Raw genomic sequence first — 15,889 nt, 5'->3', positions numbered from 1 at the left:
AGAAATTCCTCTTCATCTCCATTCTAAAAAGACAACCCTCTATTCTGAGGCTGTGTCCTCTGGTCTTAGACTCTCCCACCATGGAAAATGTCCTCTCCACATCGAATCTATCAAGGCCATTCAATAGGTTTCAATGAAGTCACTCCTTATTTTTCTGAATTCTAGTGAATACAGGCCCAGACCCATCAGGTGCACTTCATATGACAAGCCAGTCAATCCTGGAATCATTTTCGTGCACCTCCTTTGAATGCTGTCCAGATTCAGCACATTTTTTCTACAATAAAGGGCACAAAACTGCTCACAACACTCCCAAGTGAGGCCTCACCAGTGCCTTATAAAGCCTCAACATTACATCCTTGCTTTTATATTCTAGTCCTCTTGAAATAAATGCTCACATTGCATTTGCCTTCCTCACCTCAGACTCAACCTGCAAATTAACCTTTAGGGAATCCTGCATAAGGATCCCCAAGACCCTTTGCACCTCAGATTTTTATATTTCCATTTAGAAAATAGTCAACCCTTTTATTTCTTCTGTTAAACTACATGACCATTCACTTCCTGATAACTGTATTCCATCTGCCATTTCTTTACCCATTCTCCTAATCTGTCTAAGTTCTTCTGTACCCTCTCTACTTCCTCAAAACTACCTGCCCTTCCACCTATTTTCATATCATCTGCGAACTTTGGAACAAAGCCATCAATTTCATCATCCAAATCATTGATATGATGTAAAAAGAATCAGTCCTAAGACAGACCCCTGTGGAATACCACTGGTCAGTGGCAGCCAACAAGAAAAGGTTCCCTTTATTCCCACTCTTTGCCTGCTGCCAATCAGCCACTGCTTTACACATGCTAGAGTGTTTCCTGTGATACCATGGGCTCACAGCTTGTTAAACAGGCACCTTGTTTAAAAATCTTCTGAAAATCCAAGTAGACAACATCAATCGTTTTTCCTTTGTCTATCCTGCTTGTTATTTCTTCAAATAATGACAACAAATTAGTCAGGCAAGATATTCCCTTAAGAAAACCATGCAGACTACGGCCTATTTTATCATGTGCCTCCAAGTAACCTGAGATCTCATGCTTAGTCATCGACTCCAACATCTTCCCAACCACTGAGGTCAGATTAACTGGCCTATCATTTCCTTTCTTCTGCCTCTCTCCGACTTGAAGAGTGGAGTGACATTTGCAATTTTCTAGTCTTCCAGAACCATTCCAGGATCTAGTGATTCTTGAAAGATCATTACTGATGCCACCACAATCTCTTCAGTCATCTCTTTCAGAACGTTGGGGTGTACGCCATCTGGTCCAGATGACTTACCTATCTCGGACCTTACAGTCTCCCAAGAACCTTCTCCATAGTAATGGTAACTTCACACACTTCATGACCCCTGACACCTGGAACTTCCACCATACTGCTGGTGGCTTCCACAGCAAAGACTGATACAAATTACTTACTCAGTTCATCTGCCGTTTCCTTGTCTCCCATTACTACCTCTCCAGCATCATTTTTCAATGGTCCGATATCCGTTCTCACCTCTCTTTTACACTTTATGTATCTGAAGAAACTTTTGGTATCCTCTTCAATATTATTGGCTAGCTTACTTTCATATTCAATCATTCAATTTTTGCTGCCTTAATGGCTTTTTAGTTGCCTTCTGTTGGTTTTTAAAAGCTTCCTAATCCACTAACTTTCCACTAATATTTGCTCTATTATATGCCCTCTCGTTGGATTTTATGCTGACTTTGACTTCTCTTGTTAACCACGGTTTTGTCATCTTTCCTTTAAAATACTTACTTGTTGGTGCTTATATACTCTGTGCCTTCTGAACTGATTCCAAAAATTCAAGCCATTGCTGCTCTAATATCCCAGCCAGTGTTCTTTTCTAATCAGTTCTAGCCAACTCCTCTCTCATGCCTCTGTAATTCCCTTTACTCCTCTGTAATACTGTTACATCTGACTTCAGCTTCTCCTCCTCAAATTTCAGGGTGAATTTGATCATGTTATGATCACTTACCCCTAAGGGTTCTTTTACCTTAAGCTCTCTAATCAATTCCAGTTCATTGCACAACACTGAATCCTGAATAGCTGGTTCCCTAGTGGGCTCAACCACGAGCTGCTCTAAAAAGCCATCTTATTGGCACTCTAGAAATCCCCCCTACTGGAATCCAGCACCAACCTGATTTTCCCTAACTGCATATTGAATTCCTTCATGGCTACTGTAACATTGCTCTTTTAGCATGCATTTTCTATCACCCATTGTAATTTGTGGGCCACATCCTTACTACTGTTTGGGGGTCTGTATATAACTCCCATCAGGGTCCTTTTACCCTTACAGTTCCTTAGCTCTATCCACTATAATTCAACATCTTTCAACCCTATGTTACCTCTTTCTAATGACTTGATTTCATTTTTTTTTTAATAAGAGAGCAATGCTGCCCCCTCTGTCTTCCTGCCTGTCCTTTCAATACCATGAGTACTCTTGGACATTAAGCTCCCAGCTTTAATCTTTCAGTCACGATTCAGCAACGCCAACAACATATACCTGCCAATATGCAATTGTGCTACATTCATCTACCATATTCCACCTACTGTACTCAACCATAATACCTTCATTCCTGTATTCGCTTTTATCCACCTTTTACATTGCAACTCATCTGCAATTTTGCCCTGTCAACAGCCTCTCTTTGCTACATATTGCCTCTGTTTGTAAACCAGCTGCCTCATCTTTGGCATTTTTATCTGCCTTTCCTATGATACTTCTTGCATTAAAATATATGTAGCTTATGATACTAGTCGCACCATGCTCAACCTTCTGATTCCTAACTTTGTTTAATGTCTTCCCAACATCTGCCTTCTCAACTTTTCCACTGCATGTTCTGACAATCAGGTTCCCATCCCCTTGCAACTCTAATTTAAACCCCACTGTGCAACATTAACAAACCTACCTGCTAGGATATCATTCCTCCCCTTCCAGTTCAGGTACAAACCATCCCATCTGTACAGGTCCCACCTTCCCTGGAAGAGAGCCCGGTGATCTAAAAATCCTAGTCCTTCCCTCCTACACCAACTCCTTAGCCACATATTAAAGTGTATAATCTTCTTAGTGATGACTGTTTACTTGTTTCCATGGATGCTGCCTGGCCTGTTGAGTTCTTGCGGCATTATGCTGTGCGTTGCTTGGATTTCCAGCACACGCAGATTTCATTGTGTTTGAAAAACAGAGAATGTTGGAAATCATCAGCACATCAGCTTGCAAGTGTAGATGGAGAAGCAGGTCTTTCTAAAGATGCTCCATGACCTGCTGAATGCTTCCAGTTGTTTTCTGTTTTTATTTAATTCATAACATTTGGGAAATTAATTTGCTTTGGAACTGATCATTTTTGTTGGCTGCATTTAAATATAAGAACATAATTAACTTAAAGTTATGGACTGAATCAGTTGTAGGGCATCAAGTCCCGAGATGAAACGTATAAAATTCTAAAGGGATTGGATTTGAAACGTATAAAATTCTAAAAATTCTAAAGGAATTGGACAGGCTAGATGCAGGAAGATTGTTTCCGATGTTGGGGAAGTCCAGAACGAGGGGTCACAGTTTAAGGGTAAAGGGGAAGCCTTTTAGGACCGAGATGAGAAAAAACTTCTTCACACAGAGAGTGGTGACTCTGTGGAATTCTCTGCCACAGGAAACAGTTGAGGCCGGTTCATTGGCTATATTTAAGAGGAAGTTAGATATGGCCCTTGTGGCTAAAGGGATCAGGGGGTATGGAAAGAAAGCAGGTACAGGGTTCTGAGTTGGATGATCAGCCATGATCATACTGAATGGCGGTGCAGGCTCAAAGGGCCGAAGGGCCTACTCCTGCACCTATTTTCGATGTTTCTATGAACGTTATCATGATTGATCCAGCAACTTGTTTTATCAGTGCTGTTTCAATAAAAAAAATTTGATGTTTCTTGTAAGTGCCATCTTAAAACCAAAGGCAGTTGAAGCTATATCTTTTTTAAAGTGATTGTTTATCACTGTATTTTGTACTATAGAAACCAGGGTCATTTTTAATGTCTGGTTGAACTGTTCTAGTAAAAGCAGTCTTTATGCAAGTACTTTATGGTCCAAATGTTCTGAGGTCTCTATATTGTTGTCAGATGAAGCAGAGAAGTGCTAAATTCCATTTGTATTTTGTCACAAAGGAAAAGATGACTGTCAAATAACTAAGATTTTTTTGTGAATATGTGTGTGGCTTTGGGAATGAGTGTGTGTACTCTACACTAGGGCACAACTGGGGGTAATGGAAACATCCTTTAAATCTGGCATCAATCCAACTTGCTGATAATCTATTATTTATCTGTGACATTTCAGAATTCTGGAAACACACCTTGTGGTGCCTCTTTTTAGTAAACTTTTACTGTTAGTGAGTTATTAAATTGCTGGTTATATAATTCATGTTCCAAAATTCCAATTTAAGATATCACTTTTCAAGATAAATGTTAAATTTTAGCAGTTTTGTTGAGAGATGAGCACTTCCATTTCTCCCAGTACTGGTAACTTTGCTCTCTGTTTGCAGCTACCTTTCTATTCATACTTAAAACAGTTTGGCTTAAGTCAGCAGATTTTTCTCCGACAGATTTGCCCTCATGAATAAGTAACCAACCAGGGAGTTCTCCTCATCCTAAGATCTGCTGTTATTTAGAGGAGAAAGCCTTTTTCACCTCCTCTCTCTTTGTGTTAGCTGGTGTTAGTAATTTTATTAAAGCAGTTTCTTTTTGAAAATCTTCACCTGTGCACCTGCAGTATGTCAACCCATCTGCTCACAAAGCATCAATTACAGAATGTTACTCTTGGTGACAAATCAATAGATGTGAATAAGATGTTCCATTTTTAATCTTAATGTAATAGTCCTGAGTAAGTGTGAAGAGCACTCTAAAATAATGCATGTAATTTCTTGGTACAATCCCTCTGTAGAGAATAAATTCTCATCCAGTGGGATAGCCATGTTTGACAAGAGGCTTTGTTTTTGCCTGCGTTGCAGTGGAGTACTGAAACTGCTTTTTGATGCACAGCCTTGTTCTGAACCAGACAGTCTGAGTGCTTGAATTCCCCAGTGTTTTTCGAGAGAGACGGGGCTTAATTTCTTTGTCTGTTCATTCAATAGGCAAAGAAAAGACGAGCTAGAGCAGCGGATGTCAGCCTTGCAAGAGAGTCGCCGAGAGCTGATGGTACAGCTTGAAGGACTAATGAAGCTGCTGAAGGTAAGAAATATTCCCTGCCACTACATAGACTTTAGAAACCTTCATCTCCATCATAGATAGAATATTTTATTTTCCCTATTATTTGTCTGCTCAGCCTTTGTTCTTGGTATGTACTTATCCAATTTGCTCTTCACATTATTAATGCATTAAATTATAATTGGAAAAAATATGCACATCAAATTATGTTTTTATTTTTGTGCACTTTGCCATAAATTTAACTTTATCAGGCGACTAAGGATGCTGTACTTTTGATGAACTGTGGTGACGCATTGTGCTATGAAAAGGTGGGATAAGCTTCGCAGGTAGTCAGACTCCTGCACTGAGGTTCTAATCTGCAGTTGTGCAGTCACAGGCAAGGTAGAAAATACTCCCTGAAGGAGAAGCCACCCAAGATTCTCCAGTAAGAGAGTCCCTGAATTTGTGTGAATATCTCACTGGAAATATTTTCTCCTGAGCTGAATGAGACAAGATTAAAACTACTTCAGATAAGACATTTTGTATCTTTGCCAAAATCTGATTCTGATTTTGTTTCTGATCGGCTTTGTTCATCTTCTTACCGTTATAAACCTTATTTTGTGATATTTCAGTTTCTATACTTACGACTGCATACAGCTATGTTTTTAATTAAGGAATGTGTAATACTAATGAGGGGGTTTTCATCTCTCAAATCTATATCGATTTAGATATAATATCAGAAATAAAACTGGATTGGACTGCAATGTAGGTGATTTAATGGCCTTGAGTTACTTAGTGATTCTCCCTGTTAAGCCCTGGCTGAGATTTTCCTTTGGAGTCTGCTACTTTCTAGAGTTATAGCCACTCACCTTCCTCTTCCTCTCCTCCCACCCCATCTCCCATTCTTGCAAAAGTCATTTATAATCTTTTTGGAAAGTAAAAATTGATCTGTAAATTTATCTTAACTAGTAAGAATATAGGTCAGAACAGGCCCTTCAGCCCACAATGTTGTTCTAACCTAAATAAACCTATTGCACAATCAATCTAACCTTCCCTTCCTACACAGCCCATAAACATTGCTTCTGCATCCCATTGATGCTGAAGGATATTACTAATGACCATGGGCAGACATTACTCTTATTCATTGTTGTGGATTCTTTACTCCCAGGCCACATTCATAGTGTGTAGGGATTTGGATCTAAAGTGCAGAATGGCCCACATCTTTCTGCATTGGTTCCCAGAGTTTGCTATTTCTGCTGTCACTACCCTCACAGAAGCTTCCAACATGGAGATGATTTGAACCCGCGTGGTAAAGGGTTCTGTGTCAATACAGCTTTATGAAAGGGCCTAAATCTCGAAAAACTGATATGTTGACAGCTAATTTTTACCTGTGGCTGAGCACGTTGTCAAAACTGCTGAATTACTTAAAAGTTTCTGATGTTCACATTTAGAAAATTACTAACTTTATTTATAATTTTTAACTGTAAGAAAATCTTAAACATAAACATTCAAATATAATCAAGACAGTTAGCGTATACTTGAGGCTCGGTGTTGCTTCATTGAAATCAATAGAGCAAATTATTCTTGACAATCGTCCTGGCTGGACAAGATGACCACTGAACAGAGAGAGGAGCAGTTGAGACCGAACAGTCTCCAAGTGGCACACAGGCTGCACATCTCGTATCCTGTGATGTCACTACCCACGTCCCCCAGAACACTTTCATAGATCACCAGTGTGAAGTTTTATAATAATTTTTTAAAAAAACTAAAATTGAAATTATTTCAAAAACTTCAAAATAATACACTTGGTTAAAGCAGTTTGAAATACCAATGAATGATTGAAAATAATAAAATGAATGAAAATAATTTCACTATTTCCACAGTGAAAGTGCCCGATTGTGTTTACAGGCCAGCCCTTCCTCAGTAAGAGAAGCACATCCCTGTTAACATTGCACGGAGTTTTCGAGCTGGTTTAAGGACTGTTTGTAAAAACTGGACTTAATTAACAGTGCTAAGAACTATAAATATCATAGTGTTGAGAAAGAAATATTATCTGATTAGGTATGAATAAAATTGGGTGCAACTGGAAGAGAGACCCAGAAAGGAAAAAAAAACTGCTTGATTTTTATTGATGTTTTGGCTCTTTAATCATAATTTTTGTCACATGTTTTCAGGTAGAATTATTATTTGGTCCTCTATAATCCTATTAGTTTTAAAGGTTAAAACTCTTTATCGTCAAGAGAAAATCTGCAGATGCTGGAAATCCAGGCAACACACACAAAAGCCAGAGGAACTTAACAGGCCAGGCAGCATCTATGCTTTTTTCCATAGATGCTGCCTGGCCTGCTGAGTTCCTCCAGCATTTTGTGTGTGTTTCTCTTTACTGCCGTGTTTTATTGGCATGTTTGCCAAAATTGGTACCAATATGGCAGTTGAGAGTTGAAGATGAGAGACATGGAAATAATCTTCCACTAAAAATACTTATTGTGATGTTCAGTGGATCAATGTGTTCTGCCACTGGGGTAAAGAAAGATTTGAATCTCAAAATGATTCTGAAAGCAGATTGTTCATTTATCTTAAAAGTATTTCTTAAGGTTTTTTTTATAAGGAGGTTTCTCTAAAAATATTGGCTTAATATTTTCGTACATATTTAAATAAAATTTGCCTTGCTATATTCTTATGTCAAAATTATACTATGTCCTTTCATTGAACTGATGCTGTTCCTTGAAAAATGGGGTTAGAATCCAATTATTTCCCTCTTTGGTATCCATCTAATGTTAGGCAAAGGTACAGGAAAGTGTTAGGAACACATGCTGTTTAAATACATGAAAACAGAAAATATGTACTGTATCCATATTTAACAGTACATATTTTCTGTTTTCTTTTTGAATGGTGCTTATGATAATTTTTTCCATTTCTCACATCCTGGGAGACCTCTGAAAGAGTTCACCAATTTAATTTTGAGGCTGCACATGGGTGCTGTTAATCTCAGTCCATAAGAGACAAGATGGGTGCTACGATAGCATAGCAGTTAGTGCAACACTATTACAGCCCGGGGTGCTCTGAAGTTCAGAGTTCAGTTTTTGTGCACAATGTTCAGTGAATCTCTGCAACTCTCTGCCCAAGGGAGCTGTGAAAGCTCTGTTATGTCGCCTTCTTCTGACTCAATGTCGTCGTTATTCATTTTTAAGTACAAGTTATGTTGTGTTTTTTATAAAGTGGGTTTTGAAGAATTGCAGAAGCAAGGTAAATGCTTCTGGTGTGTTATTACATGTACTGTAAAATATCGTGACATTTATTGAACCATCCACTAGCAGCTGATGGTCTCCACATGTCAGTACAATGTTCAGGCTCTTGGATCTATAAAGAATGTTACTCTGGCAGACACGAAACAATTTTTAATTATCTCTGTTGCTTTCAAGATTATATTTCTATATGCAGTTGTAGTGTATTGCAGATGAGTTTGCTGGCATCACCATACAAAATATTGTCCAGCTTTTGTATTTTTCTTTTAACTTTGCCTCTATTTCCAGATTAATCCTGTCAATCACTCGCAGTTCCCATACTCAGGCTGCTTTTACATAAGTCAGTTTTGTCTTAATGTATGGATTGCATTTTATCTGTTCAAGGATAATTTGTTTTGTTAATTGTAGAGTGAGGAGGGAGTGTCTTTTTTCTCCCCAGCAGTGGCAAATAGAAATATCAATTAGAGCTAAGTCAGTTTGTGAGTTAAGTTATAGCAAACATTCCACTTGCCCCATCCAGTTAATGGAAAGATACCAGAATAAGGATGAGGACAGAAATCATGATGGGCAAATATCGAGGGAATTTCAGTGCTTTGTGAAACAGTAGCAAGAGTGATCGAGGGTTTGGGAGCAAGGGGGGAGTTGGATTACTGATTATTAATGCAAAAGAGATAACCTTCCTTTCTTTCCAACAAAGTGTGTAAATGACTCCAACTGCCTTAGTACATCAGTCATTCCTGGCTTGTGCATTGATCTTTGCTGGAGCCATGTATAAGTCCCTGATTAATGCTCTACTCGCCTTTCAACAGTTGTAGATGTCTATTTACTCTCCAATAATCTACTCTTTTCTCATGTTTCTTTCAATTTTTCCAAATGCTGACTTATATAGGATGAGGAGCAGAAGCAGGCAGTAAGTTGAACTCAACCTTGTATTCCTGAATGTTTCAGTTCTGTGTATGAAGGTAAAATGTGAATAGTCTTTCTAGAATGGATAATAACGAGTGAGAGTGTCTTTGGCCCTCTGTGCACAATATGCGTGTACATATCTACATCCCCAACCTCAGTACCAGCTACCAAGCATAACTTAGCAGTAAGTAAAGACACTTTGTAGACAAATGTACTAAACTGTTCATAATTGGCACTTTTAATTGATTATCTACATGCTTTTATCTTTTATTCTTCAATATGTAATATGTTCGTAATTCTACAACACAAAAACAAAACCAATTCAGCCTGCTTATGCCTGAGCCACTAATTTGAAAAGGCTACCTGAGGAGTTGCACTGTACTGCTCTTCTTTTCATAGTCCTGCAAATATGTCTGTTTTAATCCAGTACTCATTGTAAAGCAATAGTTTGGTGATAGTTATTAACATAAATTGGCTAGTTGTTGCTTCTCTGCTTTCTCTGGATTGATTTCTTTATCCTTAAGCCATAGCACTTTTTTAAGGATGCTCCTTTTATCCTGGGAATAGGATATTGTTGACAGCATTGTTCTAAGGGAAGCACCGACATTTTTACCCATCCCCAAGAGATCTCTGTCTGATCACACAAACAATGCTGGGATCAATAGTAAAGATCCCAAAGTAGTGGCACTTGTTTTACCTCATTTTATAGCTGTTACCAAGAACCTCAAAAGGTATATTTTACACTGTGACGCAGTGGATGGAAGAAAATACAAAGCACACAAAAATCATCCTGAAGTCTCGATTTACAGTGTTCACTTCTAAAGCAGAAGGCTGGAAGTCTATTTTAAGGGTTTTATTTCTAGTCTGAAGTGCAAGAGCTCAAGATAATAACCTTAGCAAGATGCAGAGGAGATGTCAGATTCCCAAGGCAAGGTCTGGGCAGAAAGTACGTTACAGATGGAATACACTTTGCCTGAATGCAACAGGGGCCAGGGTAATGTGGAAATAATAAAGCAGAAAATGCAAGCAAAGCCGTACTGTATTTGAAAAACAAATTCAAAATAAAGGCTGCTGATGATACATGTGAGCCAGGACTGATTATGCAGTAAAGAGCTGTTTGAAAACTGTTCAGGTAGAAATGTACGAATAAGTACCTGAAACATTATGATATGAACAGAGGAGGAAGAAGTGATGAAATAATTGCACAACAATCCAAGGTGATGGTGACCTAAATTCCTCAAAAGTTCCATATTCATATGCTTGAAATCTAAACAAATTGAATGTCCCGGAGGCCCTTCTGAGGGAGAATGAGAGAAAGGGAATCAGTGTGTCAGTAATTGATACTGTAGACTGGGTAAATGTACATGAATGCACGCCTTTTCATGTAACCATCAATATAACAGTTGTACATTTTGAAACATGATGACAAGGATCTTGATAAGAAAAGTGATCAATCATGGGCTTGCATTGTATAGTTTGCACATGGACAGATATAGTTTCTAAAGGTGTGGATTTGAATTTTTATGAGGAATACTGAAGGAAAATGGTAATCCTGTTAACTGTATTGAGTTGTTGCTGGGAACAAATGGATAAGAAATGCAAACAAGCTGTTAAACCTGATGTAAGTAGTAACCAAGAAAAAAGATTCAAAGAAATATCATGGCACTTGTAAACACAAGCTGTTCAAATTATGCAGAAGGGTACAGTCCTTGAATGGAAAATTACATGTCAAATTAAGGAAATCAGATTGGACAGAGCAATTGGAAGTAAAAAGAGCATGGAATTAAAATGAATAAACTTGAGAAATCCTGTGCACTGGGAATCAAGGTAACCAATAAATTAGTTAGGGAATGAAATTAAAACAGCAGGGAATTGTCAAGCATTGCTTTAACGTTATGTAAACTATGCAGTCGTAAAAGGAAACAGTCGGATCAGTAGAAATATGATATGTTGACTGATGAAGCAAATATTCTAAATTAGTTCTTTAATGTTTTTCACGGCATCTTCTCAGCATGGAAGTTAAATGCCTTGGAGAAAACTGCTAAATATTTATAAATATTCAATGGGACAATTTTTGAGAATGAACAAGGTCAGACATCTGGATGGACTTAACAAGAAGTTACAATTGTTAGTAGCTAAATCCGATACACTACTATTTTCTACAAATCTTAGGGAATATATATAGTGCTAAAGATGAGAGAACACTTAACATGATACTCATCTTTAAAAACGGCTCCATAAATTACCCATGTGTTTATGATCATATGAGCATAATATAAATTTGTTGGTAGGCATCATGAGAAACAAGACAATGAAGTGCTTATTATTGTATGACAAAGAAGTCAACTTAAATAACTTGATAAGTCTTGTTACAAATGTTTATTAGGTCCTTGAGAAACCAATATAAACCTCTGTTAATCCAGTTTTCTGGAGACTGTTGGTGCTGGACTGGCAAGTTTTCTAGACTATCGAATGTTATTCCAATTAGTAGTGCAACACACTTTGAGTTTCAGATGTTACACAGCGGCATAATATATTTTCCAATGAAGTTGAATGGAGCATGGGAAACAGCATCCATCAAGTCCAAGTTCTGCTTACTGTCATTCAACTTTACACGTCTATACTGGCAAACAAAACTACGTTCCTCCAGGCCAACGTGCACAACAGAGTACATATAACTCACACACATAGCACATAAAGTAATAACTTAACAAATACTAAGGTGCAACTATGATACAAGTTTAAGATGAAAGTATAACACGACTGGCGCTTCGTATGTGATGAGACCTGGGTAGTGGCAGGGAGTTCAGTATTCTTACCTTGGGGGAAGGTGGCGGAAGAAGCTTTATCTAATGCTATGGTACCTCCTGCCTGATGGTAGGAGATCAAAGAGATTGTTGAGGGATCACTGACAGTGCGTATGCAGTGCTCCTGATAAATATCCCTGATGGGTGGAAGAGAGACCCCGATGATCCTCTCATCAGTGCTGTCTCAATCCTTTGTAGAGACTTGCTGTCAGATGCCTTGCAATTAGATGAGTGTAGCAATGGGGCTCTGGTGAGTTCCAAGGGAGTATGGAAAATGGAACCGATAAGCTTTTGGGGGCACCAAGGTTGTTTCAAGGGGAGCATTGGTACCAGAGCTTTAGTGAACTTCAAGGAAGCACAGAAACCAGGTATCTTAAAGGGAGCACAGGAACGAGCAACTAGTGAGCTGGATGCCAAACCAGCAGGATTTCTGAATGATTGGTGAATTATCAGGGTTGTATTGTAACTGATTCTGATGACATGAGTCTTTTCATACCATAATATAAAATGTGATTTGACAATGTGGTAGGTAAGCATGCAATGGGGAACATTTTAAGCTAAGCTGAAGATTAATTGGATCTCCAGAACATCTGGTGGCAGTGATGGAGTAATGCAAACATAGGTGTAAGACTGTTTGCATTAGTAATAAATCATCTCAGCACACAATCATGGCTCAAAATAAGGGAGGGAACCAGGGCTGCCTCAGTTTGGGAATAAGCAGTAGTGGGAGTTAAGCAATCTTACTGGCATCCTTCCAGAAGGATATAGCAAGTTTTCCAAGCTATCTCACTAGAATCTTGCCTCAAACAGTTGTGCTTCAGTTATAAGATTCTGTGAAGCTGCAGACAGGCCTGCAACCCATTTCCATAGCAATAACAGTGACAAGTGAAGGCGCCCTCCTCTTGCCAAGCTCCAGAGGTTGTTGTAAGACGAGGCTCCAGGGCATACTTCACAAAAACTGCCAAGTTGCTTCTACATAGGAGAAGCCACCTTTTGCAGGATTGCTCTATTCCTCTGTGAGGCTGGTGTGCAGAGCGAAATCAGGCCAAGGCCACTTGGTCCTGACAGCTTGTTTCTGTGCAGAAACTGTGGTTAAGCTCTCCAGTGCTCAGAGTGATACACGTGGCTTCAGGAGAGATGGGGGTTGGGAATGTTAAACTACATATTTATATGAGCTGCAAAAGCTTCCTCTACGTGAATTCCCCAAAGAATAAGAATTGGCGTACTGTCCCAGACCATTGAATAGAAGAAAAGGGGAAGGCGGGGAAGTAGGTTTGTAGGTGGTTCTACAGCTGGGCTTTCTTCAGGATAGACAGTCAGGAAATCATCAAAGGTACTGGACCCAGCGAAGTGCTGGACTGCATCGTGACACCAACCATCTTTCCTCTTAGGAGTTATTCATATGAATTTAATGGCCTTCCAACATTCTTTGTTTTTTGCATAGTCTTCGGTCAGATGCTGAGTGACATTGCGTGGACCTTTAATAAGAGTCAACTCTTGTATATTAGGCTTTACTTTCACACTTGTCCCATATGTATTTTGTCTCCTCATCATTGTACAATCCCTCAGCATCAAATCCATTTGTGAATGGATATCATCAGAGCTCAGGGTAGGGGAAAAGCTGGTTCTCCCCTAGTAGATTCTCTTTCAGATGGACAAGCAAACCTCTGTGTATTGCTTTCTTATCAAGTTCAATTTATTGTCCACTTGTACACATGTACAAATGAAATTTTCCTCTGGACCAAGGTCCAGTACACTGTACATATAACTCACACGCGGTCTTTCATTGATCCTGTTATAGTTACCATTCTGTAGATTTCTTGAGAATGCCCACAAGAAAGTCAATCTCAGGATTGTATAAGGTGACATATATGTACTTTGATAACAAAACTTATTTTGAACTTTGAGCACAGAGTAATATTACCGCAAATTAACAGATGGTAAGGTACATTTACGACACAAGCCGTAAAGTAAACAGTGCAATGCCACTGGTGCTTCATTTTTCATGAGACCTGGGTGGTGGCAGAGCGTTCCGCAGTCTTGTGGCCTGTTTCCCACCTGAAAGGTTCTTGTCCTCATGCTATGCATGCTCCTGCTTGATGATAGTGGTCAGAGAGATTATTTTTACTTAAGACTTTGGCATACGTGTATATTTTTGTTGTATTCAGAGGGAATTTACTACTTTTTTTTCTTTGCTATCAGGAGAAACCACTTGTAAAATAAAACCTGGAACAAGAGAACCTAAAATAAAACCTATAGACAAGAGAAAATCTGCAGATGCTGGAAAACATATGAGTTTTGTGTAGTATTTGATTAGTGACAGAACACTTTGTGACATCTCTATGCTGTTTGTAGTGATAATAAGTCATGTTAATGTTGTTTTGGTCATTTTAGTTTTATTTTCTAATTTGGATTCTAGACATAATGTATTAAAATTGTTAATTTCTATTTACAGTGCTGCCTGTGATCTTCCAGATGCTAAAAGATTGGTGCTGAGCCTTACAATGTGATCGAGGGTTTTGCTTGTCATAATCTTTACTTTAAAATATTTATTTATTATTCATAGGATTTTTTTTCTCTTTTTTTTATGTACGTGTTTAGTTCCTGTGCACTCAAAACTTGTATGATTAGACCAGTGCATTTCTGATTACAATCCCATCTTTTTTGCACAGACAACAATTGTAGATAGTGTTTCCCTAATGGCTGATAAGTCCATCAACTCTCTAAGCGTATGATGTAGTGTTTGCATACATTTCTTCATGACCAGTTACTTAAAGCTGCAAGTCACTCAAAGCAATTCCATCATCTCTTTCCTTCATGCAACTAGCTTAATACTTCATAGCAATTAATCTTAAAACTGAGACTTGAACTTGGCTGGCAATTGAGCAATTAATCTCTGCTTATTTGTTTTGTAGGATCAACTTAGATTTCACAATTTTACAATTCCAGACAGCCTTTGATTTTTATTCCCTCTTCGATCTTCTCTTCTTTCGAGGGTCTTCCCAGAAACCATCTACTTCCAGGGCCTTTCTTTTCTCAGATTTTTTTTTATTCCTTCTGACCACAGCTTAAAATTTCTAGCAGATGTTAACCTGTTTTGTTTGCAGTTTTAAAGATTTCTTCCATTCTTCCATTCTTTGGTTTTATGTTACTGCTTTATTTTTTTGTTTGTTTTTATTTATTCTAACTTTTGTATTAATTTCTAGTCACCTTGATTAAGTCAGTTACTTCAAGGGCTTTGTTTTATTGAACTATACGATTCGGATAATGTTTAATAGTTTAGAAATGAATGCGGACATAAGGCCACATAGAGGAGAGCTATAAAATAGAAAACTGCAGGATGGAGGTAGTTCCGAGCAAAATATCACTCAGGAGGCATTGCGAGAGTGTAACAATCAGCTAGCAGAAGTGGTAGATGTGAATTTAACATTCAGGAAAGGTTTATATAAGTACATGGATAAGATAGGTATGGAGGACTGTGACCCGGGTGCAGGTACTGTAAATGGGACAAGGTAGATGACCATGCTAGCAAGGATTAGATGGGCCAAAAGACCTGTTTTTTTGTGTGCTGTAGTGCTCTATGACTATAACTTCCCCTACAAGCCTTAACATATTTAATGACGTAAAGCACAGCAAGAGAAAATCTGCGGATGCTGGAAATCAAGTAAACACACACAAAATGCTGGAGGAACTCAGCAGGCCAGGCAGTATCTAGGAAAAGAGTAAAC

General features: G+C 38.4%; 1 protein-coding gene across 17 annotated transcripts in view; it reads left to right on the top strand.

The window, feature by feature from the left end:
• LOC140733570 (dystrobrevin beta) overlaps positions 1-15,889 on the top strand; it is a 494,877-nt gene that overhangs the window by 405,505 nt on the left and 73,483 nt on the right. For 14 of the 17 annotated variants that reach the window (XM_073057088.1, XM_073057083.1, XM_073057081.1 and 11 more), the window contains 2 exons: positions 5,152-5,248; positions 9,338-9,358. In XM_073057088.1, coding sequence (XP_072913189.1) covers positions 5,152-5,248; positions 9,338-9,358 — 118 coding nt within the window. Of the gene's footprint in view, positions 1-5,151; positions 5,249-9,337; positions 9,359-14,616; positions 15,208-15,889 lie in introns of those variants that run through there. The other 3 variants (XM_073057096.1, XM_073057091.1, XM_073057097.1) reach the window with 2 other exon arrangements.

The sequence above is a fragment of the Hemitrygon akajei genome, chromosome 9 (assembly GCF_048418815.1).
Source record: "Hemitrygon akajei chromosome 9, sHemAka1.3, whole genome shotgun sequence".
Lineage (NCBI taxonomy): Eukaryota > Metazoa > Chordata > Chondrichthyes > Myliobatiformes > Dasyatidae > Hemitrygon > Hemitrygon akajei.
Note: the sequence above shows the minus strand (reverse complement) of the source record. Positions and strands in the feature narration are given on the sequence as shown.